Source organism: Sciurus carolinensis, chromosome 8, assembly GCF_902686445.1.
Source record: "Sciurus carolinensis chromosome 8, mSciCar1.2, whole genome shotgun sequence".
Lineage (NCBI taxonomy): Eukaryota > Metazoa > Chordata > Mammalia > Rodentia > Sciuridae > Sciurus > Sciurus carolinensis.
The window spans coordinates 89567172-89585823 of NC_062220.1; the positions used below are offsets into that span (position 1 = coordinate 89567172).

The following is an 18652-nucleotide window of genomic DNA, read 5'->3' on the forward strand; positions in this document are numbered from 1 at the left end:
ATCTCAGAGGGGTCGCTGGGGCGCAGGGTGCTGAGGGACTCAGGGGGCCGGGCGCTGGGAGCGCGTGGCCCTGGACGCACAGAGGGCTCCCGGGAAGGAGCCCGCGCCGCCTCTGTCCTCTTGCCTCCCGCCTACCCTCGGGGTCGAGGGACGGCCCCCAGCCGTCCAAGAGCATCTCTTCAGCCAGCGCCAGACTGCAGTTGGCCTCCAGCAGGCTGTGGAGCAGTGCCGCGTCCATTGCGTCCCGGAGCTGCGCGCGGAGAGGGAGTGGGAGTGCGCCCCCGCCGTGGCAGCGAAGAGTGGGTGCGAGGGCGAGAGGCCGAGAGTGCGCAGGGTCCGGGTCCCTGCCCGCCCAGTCCTGACCTGTCGAGCAGCCTCCGGCTGCCACACCAGATTTCCTGGAGCTGCCAAGCCAGGACCTTCCCGGAGAAGAGCCGCGGAGCTCAGAGCGGCGGTTCCACCCGCTTCGCAGCGGCCAATGGCTGCGCCGGGGGGCGGGGCCGGGGCCGTGACCAGGCGGTTCCTCCCGTCGGACTCAGTCTGCAGCCCACTGCCCTAAGTTCGATTTTTTTCAGATCCTGACACTCTTCCGTCAGCAAAGTTCGGAGGAGGCGGGCGGGGCTGGCGAGCTTAGGTTTGGGGTGTGGAAAGCCCCATCGGAGGAGGATCTCGGGTCCCAGTACTGCAGGGACAGCAAAAGGCAACCGCCTGCCCAAGGAACCCACTGCGGTCTCCCTTAAGATCCGATAGTTGTCAGCCAAGGTCGGGCGACTCTTTGCCTGAGTTTCTTCTCCAGAGTAAGGACGCTAGAACGGGTCGCGGGGCGCACCATCCACGTGCAGATTTGCACCCTTTCTAAGTCGCTGTTGCCTCTGAGAAGGAAATGGACTGGAAGGACCTCGAGGGAAGTAGGGAGGCTACTGAAGAGAGTCTAATGAGATGGAGTGGCCTGAATGGGTGAAGACCTGCACCAGTCCATGAAAGGTAGACCTCAACCTGGAAGGAGGCACTAGAGAGGGAAGGAGGCCGGTGACTTCCAGCAGGAGTCAGAAGTCAGGGATAATGCCAGGTTTCCCATTTGGGTGACTGAGGGAACACTATTGCCACTTAATGAAATGTGAAAATTCTAGAGGAGAAATTGATTGAAATTAAATGGAAGACTTCAAACACTAAGGTGTTAGTGACCTAGGCACCAAAGAATAAAATGAGACCTGAGAATATGTCTCTCTTCCTCCTGGCTTGGACAGGGACACCTGATCGGTTTCTGCACCAGTAAAGGGGGGAAAATTAGGTCCCAGAGCAGGTGTGGAGGAGCTAAAACCCTTCATGGGGAATGTGTCCAGGTTTCTCCAGGACTTGTCTGCTTATTTGTTGCATCTGCACACTCAGAGTGCTCAGAGTGGGCCTCTGGCTCATGCCTGATCAGTGGACTCGGGCTCCAGAAACAGGGCTTTGGGTGTGGCAAGCTCCAACTCAGTCTGGGTTCTGTGTCTCCTTTTACCTCCATGTTACCCCAGACAAGAGTAGAGAGCAGGCTAGGCTGCCTCTGTGTGTGCCAGTCTCACCAGCCTCCGTATTAATGCTGCCAGGCAGAGGGAGTGAGGAAGAGGGCGAGTGATCAATGAGGTCAGGGCTGAGCCCTAGAATCTCTCCAGGGTCTGCCAACTGGCAGGGATGAGGTGCAGAGTACCAGCCAGGTCTGTCCTCTTCTTAATGGACACTTAGAGCCTTTGGCTCAGCTTGAGGCAGCTGCAAGGGCAAAGGCCTTGGTCTCCATAATCAGCAATGCCAGCAGCAGGGGAGGATGGGTTTTGTCCTAACCCTAGACTAAAACCTGATACTAACCCTAGTGTTAGGCAGAGTCCTGTCCCCAGTTCCTAGACTGAGCCTTGCCCCCTGAGGTCCCACAGGGGCCAGAGTGAGACTGGCTAGGTTGGTCTGTCTTCACAGGGAAAGCCTCCTTCATGCACAAAGGAGGGCCACATCACAGCCTGGGGCAGGGACAAAATCGACCGTGCTTAAGCAGTGATCATTGCTCATCATCGGATCCCCTGCCCAGGAGACACATGTCTCAAAGGTGACTAGAGTCAAGGACTCCTAATTTCACAGGAAGTTTTCTGTAGAATAGACAGTTGGCCTGGGTGACTTGGATTATTCCAAATGGAAGGGCACATGTGGCAACATTCCTCTGGGAAGTGACCATTTCACTGGATGGGCAGTCAGGGCCTGAGTGCACCCCATAGTACCAAGATCCATGGGTTTCCAGGATGTGGGGCCATTTCTTTGTAGGTCTTAGTATTAGAGGTACGATTGACTGTTACTCTAGATGAGACAAAGGGAAAAGTGGAAAAGGTAGTTTTGGAGCAAATTAAATTTACAATTCATTTCACTATTTGCAAATAAGCAAATGAGGAAGAAATTGGAAAGAGACAAATCTTCCCCAATTAGGTGAATTTCAACTACACAGAGGAAAACCGGGGATTTTTGACTTGCTAAGGAAGCAGAGGTGGAGGTCCCTGGGATGGAGGTGGGGCTTCCTGGGCTGATCCGGTCACTAATCCTGGACAGGTATGCAGGGAAAAGTATCTGGAAAGTCTACGTGTCCTTAGGCTGGTGGGGACAGGGACAAGGGGCAAATAAATTCAGGGAAGTACAAAGGTGTGTCATGAAGAGCCTGGGTGAGGCAGGTGCCTCTGGTGCCTGCAGCCCATGTCTTGGCCCACCTCTGATGTCAGCTCCTTCAGCCGTGGATGGTTCCAAGGCAGCTTACAAACGTCTACTTCACAGCCCAATACATGGCATCAAATAAGCATACAGAGTGCAACAGAATCCCACATGACATCACTATCCAGCATCTTGACCACATCACACCCATTCTCTTGTCAGTCAAAAAAAAAAAAAAAACAAAAAACAAAAAAAAACACACACACAAAGGATTTAAGGGGATAGTCTATACCTTTGCATATCTAAGGGGCTATTCTCTGTTAGATCACATAGACAGGGAGTCTTTTCAGACAGAGCTGGGACAAAGTTGTGGGGTTTCCTGGAATGACAATGGAGTGTGGAAACTCAGAAGGAGCCTAAATGCACTCCTCTCTTGTCCTGTGGCACCAAGGATTGTGCTCCCAGGTCAAACGCTCCTTCCCCATTCCACCTCACTCCACCTTGAGACATAAGAAATGACGTGGTATCTTCATGTCCAACAACTATAAGGCCAGGGTGTAGGACCAGGAAGGGCCCTCAGAGACCAATCAATCCCATATTTTCATTTTACAGGTGAGATATAGGATACCTAGAGAGGGAGAAGGAATTTCTTTCTCATCCTACCAGGTCATCCTCATCTCTGAGCAACTCAACTGGACCCTCTGTTCTTCTACATGGAAGATGAAGAGACTTTTTTACAATTATGATCATGTCACTCTTTCTCATAGAAGTGACTCCCCAAGGATTGCGAGTTCAAAGCCAATCTCAGCAACTTAGCAAGGCCCTAAGCACTGTCTCTTAGCAAGGCCCTAAGGGCTGTCTCTAAATGAAATATAAAAAAGGGCTGGGGATGTGGCTCAGTGGTTAAGCACCCCTGGGTTCAATCCTCAGTACTAAAAAAAGAGTGGCTCTTCCTTTCTTTCAGGATGGAGCCTGTGTCTTTGGCATCGTAAAGAAAGTTCTTCATGGTTGTTCATCCTCCCTCCTTGCCCTCCTGCTAAATCCTTTAGGAACATCTAATCATTGTTGGGGACCATGCTGCACCTCTGCACCCTGGCACCTGCTGGGCCCTCTACTCTGAAGGTCCTTACAGCTCCACACTCCAGTTGGCCCAGTTCACTCCTTCTCATCCTTCAAACTCACCTGAGTCTCACCTCCTGTCTTGTCTGGGGGGGCAGCCCTCCCTGGTGCCCCTGTCTGTCAGGCTGGCCTATGTCTCCCCAAGGTGGCAGCTTTTCCTTTGTGTCCTCTACCAGCCTGTGCTGTGACTCTCTGAGGACAGGACTGTTCCTGTTTACTAACTGTCCCAACCATCCATCAGAATGTCTCAGGCTTGGGCTCAGTGATCACTACGAAAGAAGACATGCCTTGGCCACAGAACTGAGGAGAGCAAGACTCTTCCCTTTGATCAACCTGTGGGTGTGTGTATACGGGTCCGTGCGTTGGCCTGGGGAGTTATTTCAAGCGATCCTTGGATCCATTTAGACCTTTATTATTGTCTGTGAACAGAATAAATAAAATGTCTCACTATATATGCTCTATTATTTTTCAAATATATGTAGATGCTCTGTGATGAAAGCAATAGAAACAAGCCATTAAAAGCCTGCCTGGAGTCACAGTCACTCTTGTGATTATATATGGTTTTCATTTCTTTGGACCTCAGGGACATACAGTTGAGTTGGTCAGTCTTTGATTCATGACCCCTTGTCATGGGCCCACGTGTGGCCTCACTTTGTTTTACTTTGGTCTCTTTTATGGAAGTTTGCAGATAGTCATGATGGTAACTGGCCTACCTCCCAGTTCCAAACTGATCATTACCAATAACTTACATATTTATTCACACACTCCTTCCCCCGAGGACATGTCCTCTCGAAGGTTGCCTTGATCATTCCCTTGGTCTTATCCCCCCCCCCCCCCCAGTTTTCTCACACATATGTGTGTCTAAACAATAGTGTTTGGTTTTACTTGTCTTTGACCTTCATGTTTGTTGTTCTGTGTTTTCACAATCGATGGACAGTAAATGGAGGCCACTACCGTGTGGGACTTGGGAGGTGATTTGTGAGACTCAGTGGGCATCCTAACAGCTCACATGTCCCCCTCAGGGGCAAGGCTAATGAAGGACAATGCGTCCTCATGGTAGCTGCCGGGCAGCGTCAGCAGCGATGCGGTGGCTGAATATTTAATGACAAGGGGAAATGTTCACTGAGTTATTGGAGGAAAAAGCAAAGTTATAAAACTATGGACACGGCCTTATCTCAGTTTTGCAAATAAAAACAAATCAACATAAAAACCAGCATGAGGCTCTATGATTCTATAAATCCTAGGTAATATTATATTAAAATTCCTGGGTCATGGGATCATGAGCATTCATAGTCTTCTTTGATTACCCCCCCCAATTTTATATTACGGATGCCTTTTGTCAAAAGATAAATGGCATTAGAAGCTAAGCAGGGAGGGCCTTGTTTTGGGGAGAGGTCAGAGCCCTCCTCACTGGACTCAGAGGCAGGGAGGATGCAGTACCATCATCCAGGGTAACAGCGAAGGGTCTGTGCCACCTGCCCAAGGAGAGAAGAGGGACAGGTGGAGGGGAGGGGAGCAGGCAGTGTGTCTGCAGATATCCAGCCTTGCCCGAGAGCAGAGGTCTGGTGAGGAAGGCTGCACCGTCCTGCAGCGAGGCGCCTCCATTTCCTCTCTGATGGCTGCTGGATTTGGCTCGGGCTGGGTGTTCTATGGTCTCTCATTTAACCTTCATGGTAAATTTCTGGGGCAGGCTTAGAACCTGTTCTAACAGATGAGGAAACTGAGGTTCAGATGATGTGTCCCTCCAAAATTGATTTGTCCAAGTCCTAAGTTCCTGTACCTCAGAATGTGGTCTCTCTGGATAAAGGAACTTAAGAGAGAAAGTAAAAGTAACATAACTTGTTCAGTGGGTCCTAATCTAATTGGATTGGGGTCCACATAGGAAGAGGATATTGGGAGCAGACATGCACAGAGGGGAGGTCTTATGAAGACACACAGAGAAGATGGTCACCTACAAGCCAAGGAGAGGGCCTCAGAAGCAACCAACCTGGATCAGTACCTTAAACTTAGACTCCCAGCTTCCAGAATTATGAGAGAATGATTCTTAGTCAAGCTACCCAGTCTGGGATACTTTGTTACATTAACCCTAGAAAACTAATGCAGATGGGTTAGGTGATGTGTCTGGGATCATATGCTAAGTGGAGGAGCAAGGATCCAACTGGGTCTGCCTGACCCCAAAATCTGAGCTCTAAACTGCCCCACTGTGAGGAAGAGGATGGCCAGAATTTCTTCTTCAATGCCAGACACAGGCTGCTTTTGGATGTAGGATCCCAGTGCTGGCTACAACTTTGATCTCTTGTGTTCTGGCAGCAGCTCCAAGCCAGAGGGGTACCCCCTTCTCTCCCCAGCCCTCCTCCGTCCCTGCTTCTCCTGTGGGTGCAGCCCTGGGAAGGCCAGGACACTGGGTAAGACCCTAGAGAGATCTCTTCAGAGCCCTGAGAGTTCAGCACCCTTCGGAGCTCTGCAGCATCTGTCGCTGACTCTGTGAATTAGCAGCTGGAAAACTGGCAGGGGTTAGAACTCAAGGCCCAGCTGCTACTTCACAGGTCCTGATGGGGTGACACCTGTAGCCACGGCAACAGGAGATGGTTTTACACCTTCTGCTAGCCTCTCGCTTGAGTTTGAAAGCAGAGGGGTCACCTCCTCCCTGGGCTTCTGAACACCAGCCCAGCTCCCTCCCTTTGGGTACCTGGGGAAGCCGGGGATATGATGAGGACACTCAGCTCAGTGTTTGTCAGCAGCGAGGAGCCTGAGGCTCACGAGGGGAAGAAGACCCCAAAATAACCCCAGCAAGGCGGAGACCAGCCCAGGATTGGACTCTGGGGCTCCATTCACCCCAGAGAACTTTCCTTCCTCAGGCCTGGGGGACCCACCCTCACCTTCAGGTCCACTACCAGGCAGTGGGGGCACACGTACCTGAGAGGTCCGTGAGGGTCAGGACAGCATGACAGTACCGCTCCAGCAGGGCCCACTGGGGTTGTTCTCTGGGCACCTGGCTTGGCCTGGCTGCCTGTGGGGGAAGTAGGGATGAGGTCAGAGGCCAGGCACTAGCAGCCATTGATGGCACTTGTCTGTCACCTGATCAGTCATTCCTCTTACCTCTATTATGCAGAGTGGGGAGCTGAGGGGGAGACAACCAAAACCCCATAGCACGATCGTGTCCTAGTCAAACCTGGAGCCCTGGAATGGCATTAGAAGTGGTCCAGTGCAGTGTCACCTCTGAGCAGAAGTCTGCTCTGCTTGTCCTCAGCCCCTGGAGCTGTCTTCCCCTCCATTGGATGGATGCATTGGATGGGGCCAAGGCCTTTCTGTCAGCAAAGCCAGGTGGGGGGTGGCCACCAGATGTTTATTCCCCAAATATTTGCAAACACTTACTATGTGTCAGGTCCTGGCTGGGGGACCCTGCAAATGTTCCCAGGGTGTCTCAGGCCAGGTAGGGATCCTAGACTTAGAACAGGCAGAAAGGAGGAGAGGAGCACATAACTACTTTATTTCCTTGTCACACAGATAAGCAGACAGTTACAAGGGCATTAGGTTAATATGTGGGAGAGACACCTAACCTGGACTTGGGAAGGCTGCCTGCCTGGAAGAGGTGGCATTTTGGGGGCAACCAGAAGGATGAGTAGGGAAAAAGAAAGGGGCCACAATGTCAGTCCCGACACTCATCAGGGAAAAGCTATGATGGCGGCTACAATGTCAATCCTGCCCCAAAGACTCAAACCATCCACTATTCTATCAGAGTGGGTGCCGAGCATGGTGGGGTGATGTAGGTGTGGTCCTGTCTGCCCTTGAGGGACCATCTTCTGGTGGGAAAGATGGATTGGTGACCAGTTCCACAGTATATGAATTCACTGAGGATGGCTAGGGGCATCTTATGGAAGAGGTCATGCTGAGGTGGACTTTGAAGTGTAAGAGTTTGTCCACCTGATAAGGGAAGTTCAAGGAAGGGCCTCCTGTGTGGACAGCACAGCATTGCAAAGGCAGAGAGGCTGGAAAATGTGCAGTGTAGGACTGAAGGAGAGCGACATTCTAACCCTGTTCCCCACCCTCCCAAGACCAGGCTCTACTCTGTGGCCAACGTGCTTGTGAGCCTGTGCACTCGCGTGTATTTCTTCCATGGCCTCTCCACCTGACATTCTGACCCTGGGATTCCAGAAGGCACTGCTTCACCAGTGGGCGGCCCCTCCTCTTTCTCTTGCTTGTCAGATGTTCCCTCCCTGGCAGCTGGGCCGATGTTTGCCCCAGAATGTCCCCATGAGCCAGAGCCCTCAAACATCACGTTCCCCGCATCAATCTCAGTTCATTTCCTGTGCTGGGGCTGGAGGCCACATGCTCAGCCTCACTATGCTGGCTTAGAGCTTCTAATTAATGATCCCACCTGATGAGATGGGAGAGTGCTTCCCCACCCGCTCCTGGAGCCCAGGGTGGGGGCAGACTGCTCACAGGCCCTCACTGCACCTGTGCTCTGTGGAACACTTGCCCACAATGCTGGGTGCAAAGGGAGATGAGGGGAACAGGGGTGTGTGATGCTGTGCGTGCTAAGAAAGTGTGTGCACGTGTATGTGTGTGTGTGTATTGGTGCTATGAAAGGATTCCTGAGCTATCACCTGGAAGCTCTGACCTCTTGGTCTGTAGAACAAACCCTGAGGGTCTGTGGTCTTGCTGATTGCAGGGGCTGCTGGGAGCTCCTTAGCATCAGCTTCCGGGCATCAGAAAGGCCTTACTGGTCCAGTGAGCCACCTGCCTGCAGGCTAGGGAGTGCGGCAGGCTAGGAAGTGGAGGGGAAGCTCTGAGCCCTGGGACCTTCCAAGAATTCTCAGGCCCTACTCTCAGCTGAGTCTAGGGTGAGTGAGAGCTTAGGGTTGACCCATCACCTCCTTCACGGCCTCATTGGAGAAGCTGCTGGTAATGTTTCTCTGGGAAAGAGACAAGTTCCCAGGGAGTCCCAGCCTCTCAGGCAATGCTCAACTCAGAAGCAAAGTATCTGCGGTGGACGGTGGACCCCGAGGTAGGCACAGGCTTTGCATCTCGGTGACAGCTCTCAAAGCCAGCTGCAACATTCCTGGTCCCACCACCCAGGTGATGTCCTGCCTGACTCTGTGGGTGACCTGGCTCTTTTCTTGAGCTCACAGGAGCGGAGTCATGGTAAGATAGGGGTTTAGAATAAAGAGATATCCTGAATCTTTCAGGAAATGCCCATGAGCCACCAAGATGCAGAAAATACAGCTATAAATATTGAGCGACATGCCTTTGGCCTGTGCTCTTGTGAAAGGAAAGAGGGCTGGGAAAACTGGTGAAAATTTGTATGGTTCTGCCTCCAGTCTGCCCCTAATTACAGCCCTTCTATAAATACTGAACCCCAATCCACAGAGGGGCTTCTCACTGTCCAGATAGCATTCTCCCTTGAATGTGTATCTACTTCCTAAATAAACCTCTGTCTGACTCCTGCTGAAATTCTTTCCTGACATGGATGCCAAGACCCCTATGGGTCCTGAGTTGAGTTCCCTGCCCCTCTGGGAACTCCTCTGACCCTTCTCCTGTGACAATGGCACCTCCCCCAGGACTCGGATGGCTTGGGACTATCCTTGCCTCTGATGCTGGGGTCTCAGGTTGTGGCCGAGTTTCCTTGCTGAGCAAAGCAGCTTGTGTGGGTCGCCGGGCTTGGCATCTGATGCCTGCCGTTCCAGCCTCGGCAAACGGATGAGCAGATCAGAAGAGCATTCTGGAATAACTCCCAGATCTTGCCTCCATCACCTAGAACTTCTCCCCTGGTCCAAAAAGTTGGCACAGTCACAGATGTTTGTTCTCTTTCAGGGGCTGGTTGGGTGGATTTGACTCAGTACAAACCCACAAATGCCTTTGAACAAGTGTTCAAAATAACCTTCAAGTGCCTATTTTGAACAGAGTCCCTGGTGGTGGTGGAGATGAGTAGGCAGGGAGGGGGAGAGGCCCACTGGATCATGTCCCCACAGAAAGCACGATCTGATGGGCCAGGGCAAGGCAGAGACATGTCATGGATAGTCCCACTGCATGACCTGTGCGTTGAGCTCTCAGAGGGTATAGAGTGCAGAGATTCCTGCTGCTTCCTAGCGGTGTGGCCCTGGCAAATCTACTTAACTTGTCTGGGCCTTAATCACCTCATCTTTAAAATGGGGATAATACAAACCCTGTAGAATTACTGTGTGCATCACATTACTGTATGTCAAGAAAGTGGCACACAGAAGGCCTCAGCTGAATGGTGGCTCTTGTCAAGGTCTCCTTAGAGAGCTCAGAGATGGGGGACATAGCCCCATTGTGGGGCACCCCCTGGCCTAGTTCAAGCCCTTCCCCTCTGGAAAGGTTTCCTAGAGACTTCATGCTTCTCCTTCCCTAGTGCTCAGGCCAGTATGGACCTCTGCAGGTCCTGGGCACCCCTGCTGTCCAGTGGGCTCCTGAAGACACAGCATCCACCCACTTAGGAGCTCAGTCCTCAGCCTTGTGCGGTGTGTGAGGAGGACCAGGAAGGCTTCCTGGAGGATGGGACATTGGAGCCTAGTCCAAAAGGAGGGGAGAACTCTGGCTGCAGGCAGGATGGAGGGTAAGAGAGGAGAGAGTGACCCCATGGGCAGGAGCTGAGTGGGCACAGGAGGTGCCACAGGAGGAGGAGAGAGTGGGGAGGGAAGGGGTCGCATCTTTATGTTCTAGACACAGCTCTACATGCTTTACAGAAAACAGCTCGTTTATTCTTCTGCACAGCCTCGGAGGGAGCTGTAAATAACTCCATTTTGAAGATGAAGCAATGGAGGCTCAGAGAGGTGAAGCCATCTTCTAAGGCCACACAGCAGGTAAGGGGCAAAGGCAGGATTTGAGTTCAGACAGGGTAGGGTATGGACTGGTCTGATATAATAGGAATTGCTAGTCTTGGGTGAGAAAGTGAAGGGTGGAGCCTGAGAAGCTCTGCTATGGTTAGGCTAAGTGTTCCTCAAAGGCCCACAGGCTGAAGACTTGTTCCTCAGCCTGTGGCACTACTGGGAGGTAGTGGGACCTTTAAGAGGTGGAGCCTAGTGGAAGGAAGTTAGGTCATTGGAGCTTGCCGTGGAAGAGGAGAGTGGATCCCAGTCCCTTCCTGTCTCTTTTGGCATCCTGGTCATCATCAGGTGATTAATCCTTCTCTGCCACATGTTCTCCCTCAGTGCAGGCCCAAAGGCAATGGAACCAGCTGACCATTGACTGAAACCTCCAAAACCCTGAAGCAAAAGAAGCCTTTCCTTTTTATAAGTCGTTTATCTCAGGTATTTTATTACAGTGATGGAACACTAACACAGGACCCCAGCCCCAAATGGGGTGGCAGTGGTATTCAGGAGGCCACAAGAAAACGCCCTTCTTACAGGGAGGAGCAGAGGGTGGGGTTGATGTGGGGAGCTTATAGGCAGAGCTCTGGGACACATGATGCAGACCTAGCAAGCTGGGCAGGATCATGCACAGGGGAGATGAGAACTTTGGATTCTGTAACCTCTAAGCCCCCAGTAAGTCCCATTATGATACTGGGATATAAGAAGCAATATCTATTTCTTAGTCCCTAGTACTTGACAAAGGGGTCCTGAAACGCTTTTCATTTCCTGAGTGATGGGTACGTCTTTCCTTCCAATGAGGCAGCTCTTGGAGGGCTCCTGGATGGAGCTGTCATGCAGAACCAAAGTGGTGATTAGAAGCCTGGAACTTTCAGGCTCTGCCCCTGAGGGAGAGGGAGGGGCTGGAGACTAAGTTAGTAATCGATCATGCCTATGTAATAAAACCTCCATAAAATTTCTAAAAGATGAGATTTGGAGAGCTCCTGTTTCGTAAACACATGGAGGTGGCAATCCCGGAAAGGGGCAGGGCAGCTCTGTGCCCTTCCTGTGTATCTCTTCATCTGTATCCTTTGTTATGTCCTTTAGAATAAACTGGGAAATGTAAGTAAATATTCCCCTGGGTTCTGTGAGCTCTTCTATCCATTATTGGACCTGAAGAGGGATGGCAGGAGCCTCTGATCTGTAGCCCAAAGGACTTGCAATTGGTACCTGAGGAGGCAGCAGCTCAGTGCACTGAGCCCTTGGCGGAGGGTCTGCACTACCTGGGCTAGATAGTGTCAGGTCAAACTGGATGGTAGGTGCCATCGGTGCCCCAGGGAACGGGAGAACTGCTGGTGTCAGAGTGTGAGCGTGCCGAGAAGGATCAGAGGACTTCCTTTTGCCGGTATTCTCTATTCTGATGGGGGCGTCTTGGACTTTGGTACTGAGTGGCTCTTTGCTGTCCCAGGGTCAGAGCCCAACCTCCATCCCTGTCTCTGCCCCATGAATCTGAATTGCAGCCCAGGGTCCTTATCTGTGTCCATTCCCAGCTCGGAGCCTGGCACATATCAGGTTTCAACAAATGTTTGTTGACTGACCAACTGAATGGATGAATGAGACCATGGTCTCCTCAGCCAGGTAGAGACACCCCACGCCCCCCAGTAAGGGATGTTATGGTTTAGATATGAGGTGTCCCTCAAAAACTCATGTGTGAGATAATGCAAGAAGGTTTAGAGGTGAACTGATTGGGTTATGAGAACCTTAACCTAATCAGTGGATTAATCCACTGATATGGATTAACTGGGTGGCGACTGTAGGCACGTAGGGTGTGGCTGGAGGAGGTAGGTCACCGGGGGCATGCCTGTGGGGTTTATATTTTGATGTGGTGAGGAAACCTCTCTCTCTTTTTCTCTCTCTCTCCTCTCTCTGCTTCCTGGTTCTGGCCCCTATGTGCCTGGCATAGGAACCCCTCGCCTTAGAAGAGGAGAGGGGAGGCCCTGGCAGGGAGCAGGAGAAGGCAGCAGGCCAGATTCTGGTTGCTCTTCCTCTACCTTGGGCCCTGTTCAGGCAGAACCTGTGTCCCAGGGGCCAGACGGGCCCCCAAGGTGCCACCTCACAGGAGCCAGTGGGTCTGGCCCAGCCTAGTGTTCCCTCCTGGGCCTGACAACAAACCTCTGTCTAAATATAGCACTTGGTCTAAGCTAGGGAGATTTACGGGACCACAGTCCTGGGACCAGGCTGCCAGTGACAGAGGGAATGGGGATGAGCCCTCCCTGCTCCTTCCTCTGCTCCCCAAGGTCAGGGAAGGACTCACTGGAGGGAGAGGGTTCCTCATTCAGAGGCTTTCACTGAGCTTGAGCTCAGTTAGGACACAGTCAGGAGAGGATAAGAGAAGGAAGGAGGAGAAAAACAATGGAGGGGAGGGCAGGGGAGGAAGGGGAGTGAGATGGGGGGAGGGACGAGAGGGGAAGAGGCAGGGAGGAGAGAGGGTAGGGAGGCAGGAACACAGAGAAGGCAGCCAGGGAGCTGAGCCTGGCTGAGGAGAGGGGAGGCCCCAGAAGGAAGTCGTGTAGAGGAAGTAGAAGTTATTTTCTAAAGCATCTGGGCTGGTTCCCAGGAAGGGGAGAATTTAGATGCTCTAACTTATAGGATGTGGAACCTGGAGTGAAGACCCCAAGATTCCAGGAGCTTTCCCATCCCTGTGTCATTTCTTGGGCAGATCCCTCTTCCCAGGATGGCCCTCCTCCTTCCAATCCCATCAGCCTCCAAGGCTCCTGGGGAAGCTTCTAGGCCTCTTCTTATTCTGCTCTTCTTTTTCTCTCTGAAAGCCAATGACCCTTCCTCTCTTCTCTGTCCCTCTCCCATATCTGGGCCCAGAAAGGGAAGAAGGGTGGAGACTGGCCATCAGGAGATCCTCAACAAGTCACCTAGGCTAAAACAATCTCCTTCATGATCAGCTCATCTGACATCCAGTTTGCCTAATAGTTACTCCTGGGTTTGTTTTGGCTTCTGTCTGAATGGTCTAAAAATAGCCTAATATTGAAATTAAATTTTTGTTAAGGGAAGAGAATCTGGAGTCAGGCTGCCTGATTGGAGTCCTGGTCTTGCCCTTTACCAGCCCAGTGACATTGGGCACAGGGACCTCACCTCAGCTTCCTCTTCTGAAAAATGGGGATAAGGATGGTCTTATCTCCTCGATTGTTGTGAAGCAGCAGATAGGTGATGCATGTGAGTGACCTGCCTGTGTCAGCCATTCAGTAAAATAAACAAAATAAGTTGATCCAATTGAGCTAGCCTTTCCCTTTTCCTGCAGATTGGAAATGACATCTTAAAAAATTAGAATTCTGAATAAAGTGACTTTAGACAATCCGGCTGAGGAGGTCTTAAAATGTTTGCAATTAGATAAAGTACAAAATGTCAGCGAAGAGGATGCAGAATAGTCCCATCATTTGTAAACCTCGGCAAATTTGAGACTTCCGAGAATACAGAAGTAAGTAGGCAGAGCCCTCAGACAAATTAAAGAAAAAAAAAAAAAAAACTTAAACACCAACAAAATGACAAAAACAGAGACCAAATTGGCTGATTATGTTAGAAAACACTCAGGAGGGAGTTGAATTTTGGGAAAAAATCATTAGATGAATCTGCTCTGGCAAAGGGCCCCTAAACCCCAGGCCCTGCAGGTCTGCCTGAGTGCTAGGGGGAGGGTGGGGCATGCAAGGCCTTGGACTTGGAGCTGGGCTGTCCAGAGGGTCCAGGTACCTGGGGCTGGCAGAGACTTACAGGACGTCCCTGTATTCTTTCTTTGCCGAGCCTTCTGGGGCATGTGGCCCCATCAGAAGCCAGGCCCTGGGGTAAGAGACCCTGGGGAGGGGATTCCTGTCCAAAGGTGAGGGGCTGAATGAGAGGTTGATAGGCTCCTGGGACCTCCACAGAGGGGTGGGCAAGTTGCTGGAAGGATTAGACTCAGGGCTTTGGGTATCCAGGCTGAGTACCCCTTATCTGAAATGCTTGGGACCAGAAGAATTTTGGATGTTGAAGTTTTTCTGGGTTTTGGAATAATTGGACTTTGAGCATCTCTAATCTGAAAATCCAACACCCCAAAAGACATTTTGCTTAATACATTTTGGACCTGGGGCATTTCATCTGCATTGCAACCTCCATTTCCAGTCTGCAGATAACCTCTCCTGGGTTTGAGGAAGATTTAGCACAGCACCCGGCCAACAGCACAGAGCATGGTTATAGTGCCCTCTCCCAAGCGGCCCCCAAAACCTCTGGGGGAACCAGGAGTACCAGAGTCAAGACTTGGTGGATTCCTCCAAGCTGTATGATCTGGGCTAGGGTGTCCTCTCCTCTCACTGTCACCAGCGGAAACTTCTACAGAGCTAATCAGACCAAGCCCCTCCCTGGCTTAGAGAGCTCTGCATGCCCCAGGGTTACATTTCTGATGCCCCCCTGCTCGCTCTCCCTCCCCAGTCGCCTCAACAACAGCTCCTCTCACTCCTACTGGACCTGTCGCCTCCCACCAGACTCCTGTCAGGGTTCTCACACCTTTATTCACTTTTTCTTAGATCCAATTTCCAGTCTGTAAACACACACTATTCCCTTGTTATTCTTCCTGCCAGGTCTCCTTCTGGGTCAGAACTCCAAAAGGGCAGGAGCCTTGGGTGGGCTTTTGTAGCCTGCGTCCCTGAAGTGTGAAGTCCTTGTTAAATGCAGGTTGAATGGGTGAGAAGGCTGGGAGCCAGGCTACCCCTGGGCTGCAACCACCCCCCCACCCGCCCACTGCCTGTTCCGGATCTCAGGTTCTCATTTCCCAGCGAGCAGAAATCTCAGAATACTTGGCCAAGGACCCAGAAATAAATCCTATTACCACAAAGGCCCAAGTGAGGAAGGCTGGGCTTTGGGCAGCGAAACCAAGGTGTAGTTTCTCTCCAGCTGGTTACATGCTGAGTAACTTTGGGCAAGGAACTAGTTTCTATCTCAGTCTGGGGTCATAGGAGAGGAGGGGGCAGGGCCTGGCTGACTGAACTCACAGTCGCCTCTGAGGTCTCCTCTTCTGACCTCTCCAGCACCCAGGGCACCCTTCCTCACACCCTCCACCAGCCTGGGCCCTGAAGCAGTGAATGGAAGCTCTTCCTGTCTAACAAGCTTGGGCAGCTGCCAGCACAGCCCCCTTCTCTGGACCCTGGCTCTCACAGTGATGAGGACAGACAGATGAGAATGGCAGGAATAATTCTATAAAATGGGCCCACCATGCTGACCCCCACGTGCTTTCTTTTCCAAGAAGCAATTTCCCTGCAGCCCTGCCTGGCTTAAGTAGTCAGGATATGTCACATTCCTCAGCAAATCACCTGTTAACTGCAGGAGAAATGTAGGTCCCAAATAATGTCGATGAAAGGAACCCAAGTTACCCTAAGATCAGATCCTGAAACTCAGGGAGATAAGAATAATTCCTCCAAACCATAGAAGTCTGTAAGAATTTATGGTTAAGAATCCAATTAGAAGCACTCAGCATGAGCCAAAGTGGCCTAGAGTTGTCATGGCAGTGGGGACCTGAAAGTCTGATATCATCTTGCTGTCAGTTGAGGTGGACTTGGATGGGACTTTCTGGAAACTTCTCTGGGATCCCCAATAAAACTGGAGTTCTGGAGAGGCACACCATCGCTGTCTTTTCTGAGAGTGCCCCTTGAGAGTGTCCTCTTTCCCTTTTCCTATCCCTTCAAAAAACTCATGCCTGTTGCTCTGAGTGACATGTCTGACTTGATCTTTCTGACTTGATCCCAAGAATGGGGTTTGAAGGGAGGTCTTAGGACTGCCTCAGTTTCTCTGAAGACTCCAGCCCCTAAGACAGGTCCTGGTCACTAGAGTGTGGCCTCTGGGGATATAAGGGTAAATGGCAAACCTCACTCCACAACCTCCTTCTGCTCCAAATACAGTCTGCAATGTCATTCAAAGGGCCTGACAGAGAGGGCCGCATGCCCGTAATACTAGCTACTCCAGAGGCTGAAGTAGGATTACCAATTTGAGGTTATGTGGGCAATTTAGCTAGACACTGTCTCAAAAGCAAATTTGAAAGGGCTGGGGGTTAGCTCAGTCAAGTACTTGCCTAGCATGTGTGAGGCCATGAGGCCAATCCCTAACAGTAGCACTGTGGAAAAAAAAGAAAGAAAAAAGAAAAGAAAGAGAGAAAGAAATGGATGGATGGCAGGCCCAGGGGAGCACTGACCACACCTCAGCGTGGTACACCACTCCCAGTGCTGGCCAGGCCCTCAGGAGGACAAGGCCTCTGGTGTCTCCATGCCTGACACAACACCATAGCCAGTGTGTCCTGTTGCCTACTCCACGCCAAGCTCAGTGCCAAACGCTTCACTTGCATTATCTCAACTATTCCTCAACTAACCCTGTTCAGGAAGCACCAATGTCATCCTCATTTTACTGATGAGAAAACTGAGGCTTGGAAAGTCTGAGTGGTCTGTCCAAGATCACATATTTAGGGGCAAATATGATGTTGAATGAATAAGTTCTCCTTACACATATAGGGACATCAAGAGCCAGGACACGTTCCCTGAAGCTGGTTCATGGTGGAGTCAGGACAGGAATGGACCTCCTGACTTCCTGTCTGGCTCTGTCCCTCTTTGTCCTCTGTGCCATTTTAATGTTATAGTTCTTCTTCATGAAAAGTGCCCAAGGACCTCTCTGACACTCAGTTTCCCCATCTGTGAATGGGAAGAGATCCCTCCTGCATGTTTCTGGGAATCCCTCCCTCCTCGTCTCACCACCCCAACTTCCTCAGCTCCTTTTTTCAAGCTCCCTCCATCCTTTCACCCCAGCTCCCTCCAGCTGACCCTGACTCTGGCCAGAAGGTAGAGGTAGGGGTGGGGAAAGCCCAGAATCTTAAGAACCCCTCTGACAGGGTGGATTTCTTCTGTCCCTCTGTCCCTGGCTCATTTGGGGACAAGGCAGCTGTGGGTGGGTGGGAGGCAACTCTCTGGTGGTCTACTGGGGGAAAGGGTCAGAACTAGGGTGGAAAAGGAAGTCAAGTGTTCTGCAGAGGAAGTGGAGGAAGTATTCATGGGGAGTGAAGAGAAGGGGCTGTACAGAGAATTTCTTGTCTTAAGGACAGGTCCTGGTCACTGGAGTGTGGCCCCAGACCCCTCTGCTCATTCACAAGGGCCTCCTTGTCTCGTCCTAGCTGGTTAGTTTTATTTCCCTTCCACCTGCCCCCTCACCCTGCCTGAGATCTCCATCCCTGCTTGGGACACAGGGATCGCCAAGAACAACCCAGTTACCACACCTTGAGATCTCCCCCACCCCAGTAGGAAGAGTGCAGAGCTTAGTTCCTGAGGCCACCATTGTGCCCACCCACTCCCGGCACTTACCTGGAGCAGTGAGAGCAGGCAGAGCAGGTAGAGGAGGGGCTGTGGAGCACTGAGGACACCCGGCAGCCCCTGGGGACCCCCCATGCCGCACCTAGGGACAAGGGACCAGTGCGCCCGCTAGCTTCAGCGCAGCAGGTCCTGCCCCAGCTGGCCCCTCCCAAGGCCTGTCCCTCTGCTCCTGCCCCTGGAGGCCGAGGTAAGGCCCGGGGCACTGGGGGCATGCTCCACCGCCTCCCCTCAGGGCAGGGGTGGCTCCGCCCCACGGCCCTGCTCCCTCTGGGTTATTTATAGCTGGAGCTGGGCAGCGGCTCCTGCCCTGACAGCCAGGGGACCCAACTCCCCAACCGCCCGCAGAGCAAGGTAATGGCTTCTGTCTGCCGGCCAGCACTAACAGGGCAGTAGCTCCCAGCCCAGGGACAGGGAAAGGGACCTCCGACTGACGACTGACGTCCCTGCCTGAGAGCAGAGGGGGGTGCCCCTGTGTCCTCTGGACCAGCACTTCCCAGTGCTGCAGGAAGATACCAAGTATCTGGTGAACTCTGAGCCTAGCGGGACAACCGTGACTTGGACCTAGCTGCCAGGTTAAATAATAGGACTGTACAGGTGATGTAGCGCTTCCTGATTTTGATAACTGCACTGTGGGTAGGTAAGAGCGTGTTCTTGATATTAGGAAAATACACA

General features: G+C 51.9%; 1 protein-coding gene across 2 annotated transcripts in view; it reads right to left on the reverse strand.

The window, feature by feature from the left end:
• Positions 1–18216, reverse strand: part of Crhr2 (corticotropin releasing hormone receptor 2) — a 47482-nt gene extending 29266 nt beyond the window's left edge. For both annotated transcript variants that reach the window (XM_047561234.1, XM_047561233.1), the window contains exons 1-2: positions 17972–18216; positions 6700–6793 (exon numbers count right to left, since the gene is read on the reverse strand). In XM_047561234.1, coding sequence (XP_047417190.1) covers positions 6700–6793; positions 17972–18055 — 178 coding nt within the window. In that variant the 5' untranslated portion in view covers positions 18056–18216. The remainder of the gene's footprint in view (positions 1–6699; positions 6794–17971) is intronic.
• Positions 18217–18652: the final 436 nt, after the last annotated feature.